Source organism: Podarcis liolepis (genome assembly GCF_965112155.1).
Source record: "Podarcis liolepis genome assembly, chromosome: 5".
Lineage (NCBI taxonomy): Eukaryota > Metazoa > Chordata > Lepidosauria > Squamata > Lacertidae > Podarcis > Podarcis liolepis.
Window position 1 is genome coordinate 55,868,075 of NC_139556.1, and position 13,245 is coordinate 55,881,319.

A 13,245-nucleotide genomic window follows, 5' to 3' on the forward strand; every position below is an offset into this window, starting at 1 on the left:
CAAAACCAGCACCTTGAACTTGGCAGGGAATTGAAGATAATAAAATACAATATTTGGGACAGTACATGAGAATACTATTCTTTTTACCACATCACAGAATCATAGGACTGGAAGGGTTCCTCTTTTTGACAATGGAGACAACATTTGCCCGTCTGATTATTGACAGAACTGCTGTCAAAATATGCCATCTGCACTTTCTTGTTTCTCAAAGTAGGCTGGCTCTTTCAAAGTTGTAGCTCATTCATTGAATCCACCACAGAATCATAACTTCTATCATACAGGTCACTGTATGGGCCTATTCCCACCCCACCCCTTTTGGTATATTCCGTCCCCATCACTAGGGAGCTGCTTACTGTGGTTTTAGTCCGGGGACTTGTTTCTCCATTCCGGGATTCTTCAGGAACATCTACTTTCAAATATGTATTTGGAGAATTCAACCATCTTGTCTTCTCCCGCTGCTGCTTTTGTGCTAGGAATTTGAGAGGGGAAATTGGAACTGAATCGTCATCAAAGGAAAAGGCAGTCACGGTGGCTGGGATCTCAACATCACTCTTGTGCCTGGGCTTCTCCCTCACAAGAGGCTGTCGATAAGCATAGCCTGTTCTGTAACCCTGTGCAAGAGGGGAAAATTTTTTATACATTGTGCCTGGACAATAAAATCTTTGGCATGAAATTAATCCTAAAACATAATTAATTTTCAGGTGGAAATTTCAACCTCGCCCCCCCATCCCAACTCAAACTGTGACAATATATGTTAACAGTTTCAACACCTTTGTATCCTAACACTAAATGCCAAACAATTATTTAAAAAGACTGCAGAACAAGTATGGTATGGCAGCACAGTAGCTCCACATCACAGGCCCCACAGAAAGTGAGAAAATCCTTATACAGAGATAGCAGAGACCAATAAATAAAAAGTGGGTAGGAGATCAGAGATTTTCTATTATGGACCAAACCACTGCCTCACTACCTTAGCCAATCAAGTGTGTTCTAGTTCACATATAATGCTAAACAAAACTATGGTTAAGCATGGACACGCAAGTGTGTGGATACTCTCTGGAAAACTCATTGCCACTTAGCTCCTCCTCAGTCCTGCTGCCGCTGGGCTACTCAGAGCTCAACCATGGTTTGGCTTAGTGTTACATCTGAACCCAAGCTCCTGGTCTGTGTCACTCCAGAGAAACCAGAAGCTGTAGCCAAGGTTTGCACTCTTGTGGTTTGTCTGGGAGGAGATTGTCACGAGCCTGGATAGAAATTGAACTTGAATGTTGGCTTATAAACCTACTTCATGTTAATATTTCTTTTTCAGGTGTCTTATTTACAGGAAAAAAGTGACAGCAGAATTTCTTATGGAACAATCCCATGGGGAGCAACTTGTTCAAAGTACTGAGAACTTGTAGATTAGACAGATGAACGCACCAGGTTGTCCAGCATTCTCATCAGTGCTTCAAACTCCTGTTCGCCAACTTTCCACTTGAACTGAGAGGCCATATTAACTCCTCCTCCTCCAGATGCTACCAGATTGTGTGTGAAAGGTTTATACTTCTGCAAGTCTAGGATAAGAAGATTGTCTACGCCGCCTGCAGCCAGTGCATGTACCTGTGACATAAAGGACTCAGTAATTACAAATTTTTCCAAGTACTATTTAAAGGGTGAATATGTAGCCTTCTTGAATTTTCTGGAAAGAAAATACATGCTAATATTCTTCTTTTCAATATGTTAGCATGTACAAACATGATAGCTATCTTGCAAAGTGCATTACCCACTACTAGATACTAGGACAAGGGCTGTGTAACTTCTGTGTACAGCCCACTGTTGGTGTTCCTAGTATATGTTAAACTTAGATTTCATTTTCTCTCCTGTTAGCTGTTAGTAGCTGTTAGTAGCAAGCATCTTATTAAAACACACACAGACAATATTTTTAAGAAGCCAGTATTTATATAGCATTTAAAGTGCTTCACATCTCTGTCTCTCTCACCTGTGTTTCACAAGCTATTTGCACATTATAGATGTAGTGGAAGGCTTCCTCTAATGTCTCTCCAAGCGCTACTACCCCATGGTTCCTCAAGACCAGCACCTAAGAAATGGAGACACTTGTAAGTTACAGAAACTGAGCCAGACTAGAAACCTTGAAGAAAAACATTAACTAGAGTGGAATACCTTACAGCTTGGCCCAAGAACTTTCTGGAGTTGAATTCTTTCTTCTGGTTCATCCAGAGATCCTTGATAATTGTAGTATGCAATATCTCCTAGAATGAGAGCCTCCTGAGAGATAGGAAGTATACCACACTTCATGGAAGAAACCTGTTTCAAAGAAATAATGCTTGTAACATGGAATGAACGTGAAAACTCGTTAATTTTTCAAGTGACACTGAAAGTACCTGTTTAATAACTTTAGTTTGCAACTATTTGAAAATTAGGAGAACATGGATTCCTACCTAGTTGATAACAAACTATCAATAGATTGTGGGAGTTTTATGGATGGATTGCCAGCATATGGATTTTGAAGCAAATGTGGAGAAGGCAGATGGTTTCAGAATTAAATAGTTCAAGTAAATGGGGAGTTCTAAAAAAAGACCAAGGGTTGTATCTAGTGGTGTCCCTCTGCTCATGCGAAGCTCTTTCATCCAACAGATGTTTCTGCCAATGAAGGGTGTGTGTGTGTGTGTGTTGCATATTCATACTCAGCCCATAGAACCAATCATTCTCATCCCAAAACCTGTTCTTGAGGGTCAAAGGATACTTCAGAACAGAATAGAAGGTTGCATAGAAGAGAATGAATCAAAAAAATAGCCTCCATCTCTATTCTGCAAATAGGAACCTCTTTGGCAGTGAAAAGAAAACACTGGATACTAGTTATGACCATTCCTGGACTAAGATAACTTGCTCTCAGCTGTCAATGCTCTAATCACCTCCTATTTGGACCACTGGGGCTGCGTTTGAAGGCTGTCTGGAAACCGCAGCTAGCGTAGTACGCAGCTGCAAGACTGGTTGTCAGTTAGTGACCTGGGCCCCATTTAAGGTGTTAGTACTAGTATACAAGGGTCTAAACCAGGCTTCCTCAACCTCAGCCCTCCAGATGTTTTTGGCCTACAACTCCCATGATCCCTAGCTAGCAGGACCAGTGGTCACGGATGATGGGAATTGTAGTCTCAAAACAGCTAGAGGGCCAAGGTTGAGGAAGCCTGGTCTAAACTATCAACTATATTGGGGCTTTGTGGGTGCTGCTTCTGCGTATTGCTTAGTACTGATTGGTGCTGATCATGCAGGGCTCCTCAGTTTTTGAATACTTTCCCTGGTTAGCTACATCTGTCGCTATCATTGTTAACATTCAGGAAGGAATTTTAAAACATTCCCATTTACCTAGGCAGTGGATAGCAGAAATACATTGTACCTGGCAACCTTGAAATTATTAGCTGTGGTTGTTTTCAAACATTTTAATTTTATTATCAATAGTATTGTTTTGTTGTTTGAACATCTGGAAAACTTTATACTTTTCAGCTGTGCTGTACATGCAGCTTTTTGTTAATTTGATGCTTCTATAATAATTTGCATGTTTCATCCAAATACTGAGTCTGGATGAGCCTAACTGATTATTAATACATGTATTGTATTAATTAATTAATTAATTAATATCAATCTGATGGGTCATTTTAGGTTAAATTTTTGTACTATTAACATCTTCTTTACTGCATTGTTTTTGAATGGCCATGCATAGCATAATAACTGAATGAGATTCCTTGGTGTCAAACTTAACAAAGGTTAGTAATGCAAAACCTGAAAATACAGATTATTGTTATATTTACTGCTTTGATCCTATGCAGGAACAGCTTTCATCTTTAATCTCTAGAGTGTGCAGCATTGGTGTTGGTGTGTATCTGAAGACTTAATTTTGCTGGTATTGTATGCATATTGTATACATTTTGATGTATTGTATACATTATAGTTAATAGGAATAAAGCTACTTTGATAGGAAAAGCAGACTCAAGAATTTGAGAAATAAAAGAGCACAAAGTATAGCACTTCTATGCAACTTGTGTTATTCTCAAGATGAATTAATCAAATGGCAACAACAGGCTGTTTTTGTGCCTGTTTAAATTTGTACGCATCTGAGATGATGTCAGAAGAGTGGTTGATCCATACCTTGAAGAGCAACAACTTATTAATAGAATTGCTGGAGCTTCAAGGATTCTCAACACAAATCAATCCTCAGCTTCAGTCAATCCTGTAATGGTGTACTATTGAAACATTTTCCTCTTTATGCCACATTAAGAAGAGAACAGACTTACAGCTGCTGTTGCTGGAGTGTGTATGTGGATCGCACATCGAACATCAGGGCGCATGGAGTAGATGGCTGCATGAGGGCTGAATCCTGAACTGTCAATGCTTAGATTGGTGCTTCCCTGGTCAACCACGTCTCCCAGTATGTTTACTTTTACCTGAAAAGCCAAGTCAGAGAAACACCACTAAGTACATTTCAGTCCTGACTGAGAGTAACCAAGGAACATGGGTTGGCTTTTATAGCTCCTCAGCTTTCAGGAGAAACACAGAGTATAGTGTTAGAATTACTACAAGATTTAAATGAGTGTGATACGGTATTTTTAAACCATTTCAGTCAGCTCTGTTGTACTTCAGCTCTCAGTTGTCTAATAAACATTAAAGAAAAAAGTACAAACCCTCAGAAGGAGAATAGTGATGCTGTTGTAGTTAGTAAATTACCTTGCTTGCAAATATGGATTTGGCAAGCTCTTAATACTCCTTTATATTATGAAGTAAATACTGTGCCTATTAAAGTAGTTCTTATAGCTCAGATTACTATCAAGCCTTAAGTGTCAAGCGCCTGTGCTTCCTTGTCACCTTGCATGCTGCAAAGACAGTCTCAGGCTCTTTCCTTCCAGGCCACTCCTCAGGACATTTGACATCAAAACAATGGACTTAGGTGCCAACTTTCACACTTGGTTTGCTGCCATCACAGCATATAAAATGCCAGATAGGGAATGTAGCCTCCAAGAGACTTCTCTGGTGTTGCAGCCACCAAATAAGTAGGAAGGGAAGCTAACAGCTGCAATGAGGGAAGCCATTAAGATTCCCATCACACTTCTGATTATGTCATTCTCAGTGTGATGCATGTTGAATTTCCTAACAGTGGCTTAGGCGAACAATACAATTTCCCAATAAAACGGATGAAATTGTTCAGTGTGCCAACTCCAAGCTCAAATTGTGGGGCAGGGATGGGTGTGCTACCCTTTTTCTAAAGGAGACTGTCTCAAATAGGAGTTGTTTTGCTTAAGGAAGTATTTCGTTAGGTACAGGGAGGCTTTCTGGGTCACTCCATCCATGTTCTCCCACTATATGCACCTGGATACAAACAGCCAAGTTTAATTTAAGGTACTTAAGAGGCACAGGATCAGACATAAATATGAGTGGGAGAGACAACAGAGAACAAGGAGGAGGATCATATGGTAAGAAGCAGCAGATAAATTTTGGCAGAGGACTGATTAAAAATGCAAGTGCTGTTTCAGCAGATACCTGCAGATGAAAGAGAATATAAACCTACATAGAAACCTGAAGATTGACACTTACAATAAAGTAGCCGCGTTTTAGCAACTGAGAAAAAAATGTAACCTTTGTTTCAGTTGTTTGCTCAAAGAAAAACATTAGGCACATACAGGCATCGACCCACATGCAGGGGCTATGTTCCAGGCCCCTGAGCGCTTGAGTGAAATCATGTAAAGTGTGAAACCCCCTTTAAAGAGACACTAAATGCCTATTCTCCCTGCTCTCTAGCTCTCTCTCCAATCCAGTTGAATCTCTGGGGCTGCATGGAGGATGAGCGGTAAAGGGGCTGCTACTGCTGCGCTACCCCCCACATCAGCTGTTGGGTAGGGAGGCTAAGCAGCCGAAATAAAGCCCTGCTGCACCTCAGGTCTCTTTGGGGCTTCCTCCGCCCTCACTGACATCCTCTTTGGGCTCTGGGGAGGGTCTGCTTGTAAGCCATGAGGACTCTCCAGCTCTCTCCTGCCATTTCCTTGTATGATTCTTTCTTTCTCTTTCTTTCTTTCTTTCTTTCTTTCTTTCTTTCTTTCTTTCTTTCTTTCCTGGCTCCATGCATATATGTGTGGGTAGAACATGCCTAAGTGGGGGGAGGTGTGCCTGTATGCCCTAAAGGTTCTGAAATGTCCTTTTGGGTCAACAGTAAATGAAACAGAACAAAACTCTCAACATAATTAAGTGCATAACATTATTCCCTATGTTAAGTACATACCAAATTGGAGGCAGAAGCTTCAGAAAACGATAGGCCTCTTGGAATGATAAGAATATGATCATGTTCTTTGCTTACTCTTACCTGGAAATTGAGAGGAAAAGGTTACTGTGATGCTAACAAAACTGTATGTTTAATCCTGGGGTAATATGCAATTTATAGGGCTGAAAAGCTCAGCTATATCTTCCTATATGCAAAGGAGTAATAAAAATGCTGACTTCAGGGTACTTACTGTGATATATGAATTGGCCAAGTGTGCCCATCCGAAAAGATCTGTCAGCCTATACAAACTGGCTAATTTACAACGAGTAAGTTTTTCGCCCTTTACGTATGTAGTGGTATCTATCCCAGGAAGGTCATTGATAGGTGTAACCAATCCAGAGCCTAAATTATATTATAAAAAAACCATTAGAACATTCTCTTCAAAGCAACCATAGTCACATTTTAGAATGAACTGGAAACTGCTAACATTGCGGTTATTTCCATTACCTTCCCAACAACTTTTAGCATTTAAACTACTGAACTTTGCACCTGAGAAATGTTCTTTTTCTGACTTTCAAAAGAGAAGGCAGAACCAAGTTGGTGACACAGGCAGGTACTTGAAACACCACCTGAAGCTGAATTTCACAACAAAATGTCACTTTTTATATTTTCCTGCTACCTCAATTAACAATTAAATAAAATAAATAGCTGTTAATGTAGCAGTTCTTTTTAAAAGAAAGCATTATATTTGCCAAATCTAAACTACAGGTTAAAGCAGGGATAGGCAATGTGGCCCTCTAGATGCTGCTACACTACAACTCCCATCATGCTTGACCACTGCCATTGTGGCTGGGGCTAATAGAAGTGGTAGTTCGATAGTGTCTGGAGGGCGGTACATTGGCTACCTGGGTTATAGGGAGTGGTGTTGCTTGTATGCAGCAGAACACTGGATCTTTTTGATATCTCATATATACATGTATATGTGATCACAAACAGAAATCAGTAGAAGCAAAAGTGAATCTATCAGCAGTTTATCAAGATCAGGTTTTCCATAAAATAATCCAGGAACAAGGATAGGCATTCTCTATAAAGGTCATTTTAGCTATTAGAAAGAATTATTATGAATTGCACTTACTTAGAGGAGATGAAGAAAATCCTGCAAAAGAGCTTGCCATAATGTAGTCGGCAATCTGCTGTAAGGCAAGCAATCCAGTTGGGTTATTGCCTTTCTTCATTTGCTCTTGAATTAGTGATTCCAGGTCTTCCCGAAAAGCCTGTGAAAATATAAGACATATCTGTCAAGAAGAATCAGCAGCTGGTTTGTTCTTTTTACCATCCAACATAGTTACTTATTAAAGAGTAGTTCATTTTTTAAAACAAGTTCAAAATATTTTGGAACTGAAATCTCTGTACTGAACTTCAGAACAACTACATCAATTTAGCATTGCTTTGTATGGATTAACTGCATGCACGTCTGGTTATTTCTGCTTTATTGTATCAGAAGCCAGGAGAAAGGGGAACAGAAGATGCTTAGTAGTTGAAAAAGAAGGGTACTACTCTGTTCCCCATGTAAGTCATGGAGGTCAGCGACAAACAGATCACCTGCTGGCTATGTCAAGCAGCTACTCTAGCTAGAGGGTCATGCTTAGAAATAGCCCTGGGTCACACTTTCTCTAGTGCCTGTTTGTGAATTTTTTTTTAGAGCTAGGAAATGAAAGCAGCATGCATCTATGTGTGTGTGTGTGCGCGCACACACACACACACACACAATTCCCCCTTAAGATTTGAACTCAAGCAGAGTGGGAGTTGAAGAAAGATTACTCTGAGTAACATTTTGCTGCCATCTTCTCCCACTAATGCCACTCCCCCACAGGTTTGCTTCTTGCCTTGATCGTCCCACTCCGAAATGCAACACATTTACTTCAAAACTATTTTAACCAAGTATTGGTAACCATTAGTGCAAACCTAACAGCAGCTGATGAAATACTGGGGACATTCCGACCTGAAGCCATTCTTTGAAAGACAACTTTTTCAAACAGGAAGACTCATTGGATGTTTGACCCAACTGCTCTAAATTCCATGGTGCTTGTTGTGTGTGGGGGGGATCCAATTCACTATGGTTTTTACTAATTAACATGTTATTTGTTTCATATTAGAGCATGTAGTGTAGAACAGCTGAATGTCTGGTTGTCTTTGAAGCTGACTGTGGCAGGACACTCTACAAAGCTTTTTGAGCTGAGCGCTATTGTGTCATAATACATATGCTAAGAGCTGCAATGTAAGGCCAGGAAGTTATTTTTATTCTTTATAATAGTACATAAGAGTTTCTGGAAACAGCAGACATCACCCTAGTCTCTCACTCTAGACTTAACTCAATTACAAAATGCTTTGGGGAAACTAGAACTGACAGCAACCAGGTGATCAGATTTCCCCCAATAAGGAATATTATTTTCTACATCAACAACCAAAAAAAGCACCCCAACAGTGGATGAAGCTATATATTAGATATTGTGATACATCTGGATTTAGTTTTTAAAAATTACACAATGTCTCTATAACTGGCTATACTGTATTATTACATAAAACTATGGGGAAACCACAAATAAGGGGTGGTAAGTGGAAAACGCTGAAGGAATTAATGGTTTGGGGTCTTAATTTATCTGCACTGCAATATCATTAAAGCTGCTAGACTATTATAAATGTGGGGAAGGTGAGGTTAGGAACATGGGGTGGGGGGAAGCCCAGTGAATTCTTGCCAATAGTGTACCACTATATTAGCAATACTAGCCTCAAGCTCTGCATGTCTGGAAACTGCTGATAAGCAACTCCCACTAGCCAATATAAAATTAGAGCTAACTGAAAGTTCTTCACTCACTATTTCATGCAACACACACACAAATAGACCTTAACTGACATGAAAAAAGCTAACAGGAACATTAACTACTTACAGATGTAAACCATTTGCCATTTCCTTACCTTACCCCGAAATGTTTTTAATCTGTCTATTCACACATTGACCCAGGCAGAAGTATCTGTCCCACTCCAGGAAGTCTCTTTCTGCTCTACTACATTGGTGCGTATGATACAGTTATGCAATGATGTGACTTATTTCTGCTATCTCTGACTCAATAGTTCTATGCAACAGTACCTCAACACACAGCAATCATTCTCTCGGTACTTCAGAAAGACTTCTCTCGATGGTTCAGATGCCTGTTCTGTATTTTTACCCAGAGCTTTCTGGCATTGTGCACTGCCTAAAGCAGCATCAATTTCCCCATAATACCAGGTAAACAAAATGCAATGCTATTCACAGCTGCAGAAACGGCATTTGACCTGTCAATTATTGTTAAACAGTGGTCAGGTGTCAGAACACTAAAAGTACATTTTATCTTATAGCATTTTAATACCGTTATTGTGAAGCATTTAAATTTATTTGTGTGAATATGAATAATAACTGCTAACAGTGTTTGGTCCTGTTTCTATTAATGTGAATGGCTCTTTTCTCTGGCTTTTATCTAGAAATACTAGGATCAACCATTGCTATTTTTTCTAGAAAATGTTTGCCCTGTTCTCTTAAAATAGCAATGGCCCACCTAAGAGGTGACTGAACAGAATATTCAACAAAATTTGATCAATGTTAAACAATAGGTAGTCAACTGACCAGTGTGCTAAGCCTATTACAAAGCTGTGATTCCACTGCACTGGTCACTCATGCACTCACTGCCGAGTTTTCTAATTACCGTATTTTTTGCTCTATAAGGGAGCAAAAAAGTAAGGGGAAATGTGTGTGCTTCTTATGGAGCGAAAGCAGGCTGCGCAGCTATCCCAGAAGCCAGAACAGCAAGAAGGATTGCTGCTTTCACTGCGCAACGATCCTTCTTGTTGTTCTGGCTTCTGAGATTCAGAATATTTTTTTTCTTGTTTTCCTCCTCCAAAAACTAGGTGCGTCTTGTGGTCTGGTGCGTCTTATAGAGCGAAAAATATGGGTATGTGGATTCTGCCCTCAGGAGCTATGCCAGAAGGCCCTGCAACCTTCCAACAGTTTGACTTCACCCTGAAAGGCGCATTCCTCCCAAGACAGACACTAACCAACGAGTACCATTATTATGGACACCTGGTAAAGTAGCCCCTTTGAAATTAGTAGCACAGGTACTGCTAATTATACATGTACTTATTTATACACAACAGTGTAGACAGTACAGTAAGCCCACAATTTGCAGACATTTAACTCGTGTGCTTTATGTGCATGATAATAAGAAAGAAAGAAAGAAAGAAAGAAAGAAAGAAAGAAAGAAAGAGGTGGGGTTCTGGGAAACATGAGTTTGGCAATCCCACCCACCTTTAAACCCAATGGGTTTTGATGATATATATATGGCTTTAGGTGTGATCCCCTGCATGAGTTGTGGGTCTACTTTACTGTATAATATAAAAACCACAGTTCCTTCTCTTGTTTAAAAACCAGCACAACTATCCTATTAGCAAGTTGCTTGCTGTAGTGATAGTTTGTGTTTTAGTGAGCATGCCTGAGATACTCCATAAAATAAACTATGTAACACACAAGCTGTATAAACAGCATGCATTTCCTAGTGTAGCATTACAGAACAGAAGCTGACTCAAGATAGGGGCTACCTATTTGTTTGTTTGTTTGTATATTTAGCAAGCACATGACAACTATATGCTATGTCTTACACAGGATTTCTGTTCCACAGTGACAGAACTGGTCATGTCATATGTTTACTGAATTCACAAAGTATAATATTGGCTCCAGGCTGACACTGTATATGGATTAGCTTAGGGTCAGCTTTGGTCGCATGAAACTATTCTTGAATGATGTTTTTACGGCATTGACAGACATTTCACATAAAGGTAGAAAAAAGCAATACAGGAAAAAACAGAATGTGACAGTTTCACAGGAAGGCAACACTTAAAATGGGAAATGTAGAATCACATCTGAAATAGGTGCCCATGTTTTTTCTTTCAGGTAGACAAACTCTACTTTAAAAAAAAATGTAGAATTTTGCTACGACCAATTAAATGTAAGAGTCCTCACTGAATAGCACAATACATTTACTTTAGCTTTACAGTATCTAATAAAAAGTATCTGACTAAAAAAAGTAGTGTATACATTTCAGATATAGACCAAACCATAAAATCCCACTGTAAGTGCCCACTCTTCGCACTAACTCACACATCATCACCTTCCCCTGGTCCACTATTCTGCCTCTGAAGGACACAGCCTACCAAACACAGTTTCCCAATTAGCCCATATACAAGCAACTTTGTATGTGTTGTCTTCAGTTTATGTTCACTAGGAGCTCTTCTAAGCTGTATACAGCCTTTAAAAATGCCTCTCCTAGCATGCTGAGTCCTCTGAATTACAGGTTTGGAGCAGGATGAGTCTGTTACAGAATTATTCCACGGTAGGTTTAAGCCACTAGTTGTTTTATTTGGAACTTGCAATGAGGAGCACATAGCAAAGTCACCCTTTTAGAAATTTATTTGGAGCCATGAAAGCCAGAAACTTACAACTAATAGTTGGTTTGAATAATATAGAAACTGGAGGAAGCAGAACATATGCCTTTCAATTATCATTCAGGCATAAACACTACACCAGTCTTCCATACAGGATTAACTTGGATTACTAGCTTTAGATGTTTTCAAACTGAAGTTAAAAGTGGTGCAGACACACCTACACCTATCCTTTAGCTCAGGACAGAAGTTTCATTTTCAAATTGTCCACATAGAGATGCTACCTTAACATGGCAATTCTAAACATATTTACACATAAGCCAGTCGTATGGAGTCACACTGTCCATTTAGGATGCAATCTGATGAATATGGGTTAATTGCCTAAACAGATTGTGCGTTGCTTTCTTGTAGACTGGCCCTGTTTCCTTGGCACACAGACTTATGAGCAGACATGGATTATAAAAAGCAAAACTAGCTCTATTCTGGGTTGTTATAGTTTCTGGACAAACTACAATCTCCTTTGGACTCGTGAAGAAGTTTGACAATTTTAACTACAATTATGAGATGCACTGAACTCACAAACAAGTGTACGCTAAGCTGGTGTTCTAAAACATTATTTTAATGATATGTAAAATACAGTTTACCTTTTCCAACAAACCAAATCACATGGAGGCATTTGAGGCAGCTTTTAAGTACAGAATTCAAAATAAGAGCGGAATGCCGATCTGTATGTAAATGTCCCAATAGTTTGTATCTGGGCAGTGACTTCCCTTTTCTTCCCTGTGTCTAAGCAGCAATCAAATGCCATGTAGCTGGGAAGCTACTTTTGTGCAGTGTTAATGAAGCATAGCATTTAAAAAAAAAAAAGGAGGGGGGGTTGAGAGCCAAACTCCGCATAAAGGGCTGTTTGTTCACACATGAAAACTGTGCAAACAAATACTGTACAAACCACCCATCGATGATTTTCATGAAATGTTACACAGTCCTGAGTTATTCTTTCTCGCTATTATGTAGTCCAAGAGTTTCTCTCCCATGTTCATTATTTTAAAATGAAGACATAACAATACAAGTCTCTGCAAATGAGGAAACACCGTTTTGTCTCTCCCCCCCAACCCCATCCCCTTGAATTATACTCACAGGACTCTGCAGTATCTGGGTGACTCTTTTCCTTTGTTCCATCATGTTGAAGTCTTGCCTGAGGTCAGGAGACATGTTTCTTTCGCGGATGTAGTCAGGGTCATTTTCATTGATGCGGTCAAAATATCTCTCTTTGTGAGGCATGCTGGGGGGTGGAGGGGTTGTGATTACCCCCTGGCTGGTCTCGGCACTCATGCTTCAATCTGGATTATTCTCTTCACCTGGAACAATAAGAAGCCAGGAGAGATTTAATGGCATTTAAGAACAAGCCATCAAATTGACCTTACAAGCATGGACAATTACAGAGAAGACATGGATTTAGAATCCTGTGACATGACAAAGAGCAATCAAGGGTGGGGAAGAGTTGTACAATATGCACATTTTCATGCCTTTTA

The 13,245-nt window shown here is 39.7% G+C and overlaps 1 protein-coding gene across 29 annotated transcripts in view; it reads right to left on the reverse strand.

Moving 5' to 3' along the window:
- ADD3 (adducin 3) overlaps window positions 1–13,245 on the reverse strand; it is a 94,651-nt gene that overhangs the window by 8,975 nt on the left and 72,431 nt on the right. For all 29 annotated transcript variants that reach the window (XM_083504808.1, XM_083504804.1, XM_083504823.1 and 26 more), the window contains 9 exons: window positions 12,851–13,071; window positions 7,380–7,518; window positions 6,495–6,646; window positions 6,266–6,346; window positions 4,290–4,439; window positions 2,161–2,304; window positions 1,979–2,077; window positions 1,420–1,599; window positions 354–611 (listed from right to left, as the gene is read on the reverse strand). In XM_083504808.1, coding sequence (XP_083360934.1) covers window positions 354–611; window positions 1,420–1,599; window positions 1,979–2,077; window positions 2,161–2,304; window positions 4,290–4,439; window positions 6,266–6,346; window positions 6,495–6,646; window positions 7,380–7,518; window positions 12,851–13,045 — 1,398 coding nt within the window. In that variant the 5' untranslated portion in view covers window positions 13,046–13,071. The remainder of the gene's footprint in view (window positions 1–353; window positions 612–1,419; window positions 1,600–1,978; window positions 2,078–2,160; window positions 2,305–4,289; window positions 4,440–6,265; window positions 6,347–6,494; window positions 6,647–7,379; window positions 7,519–12,850; window positions 13,072–13,245) is intronic.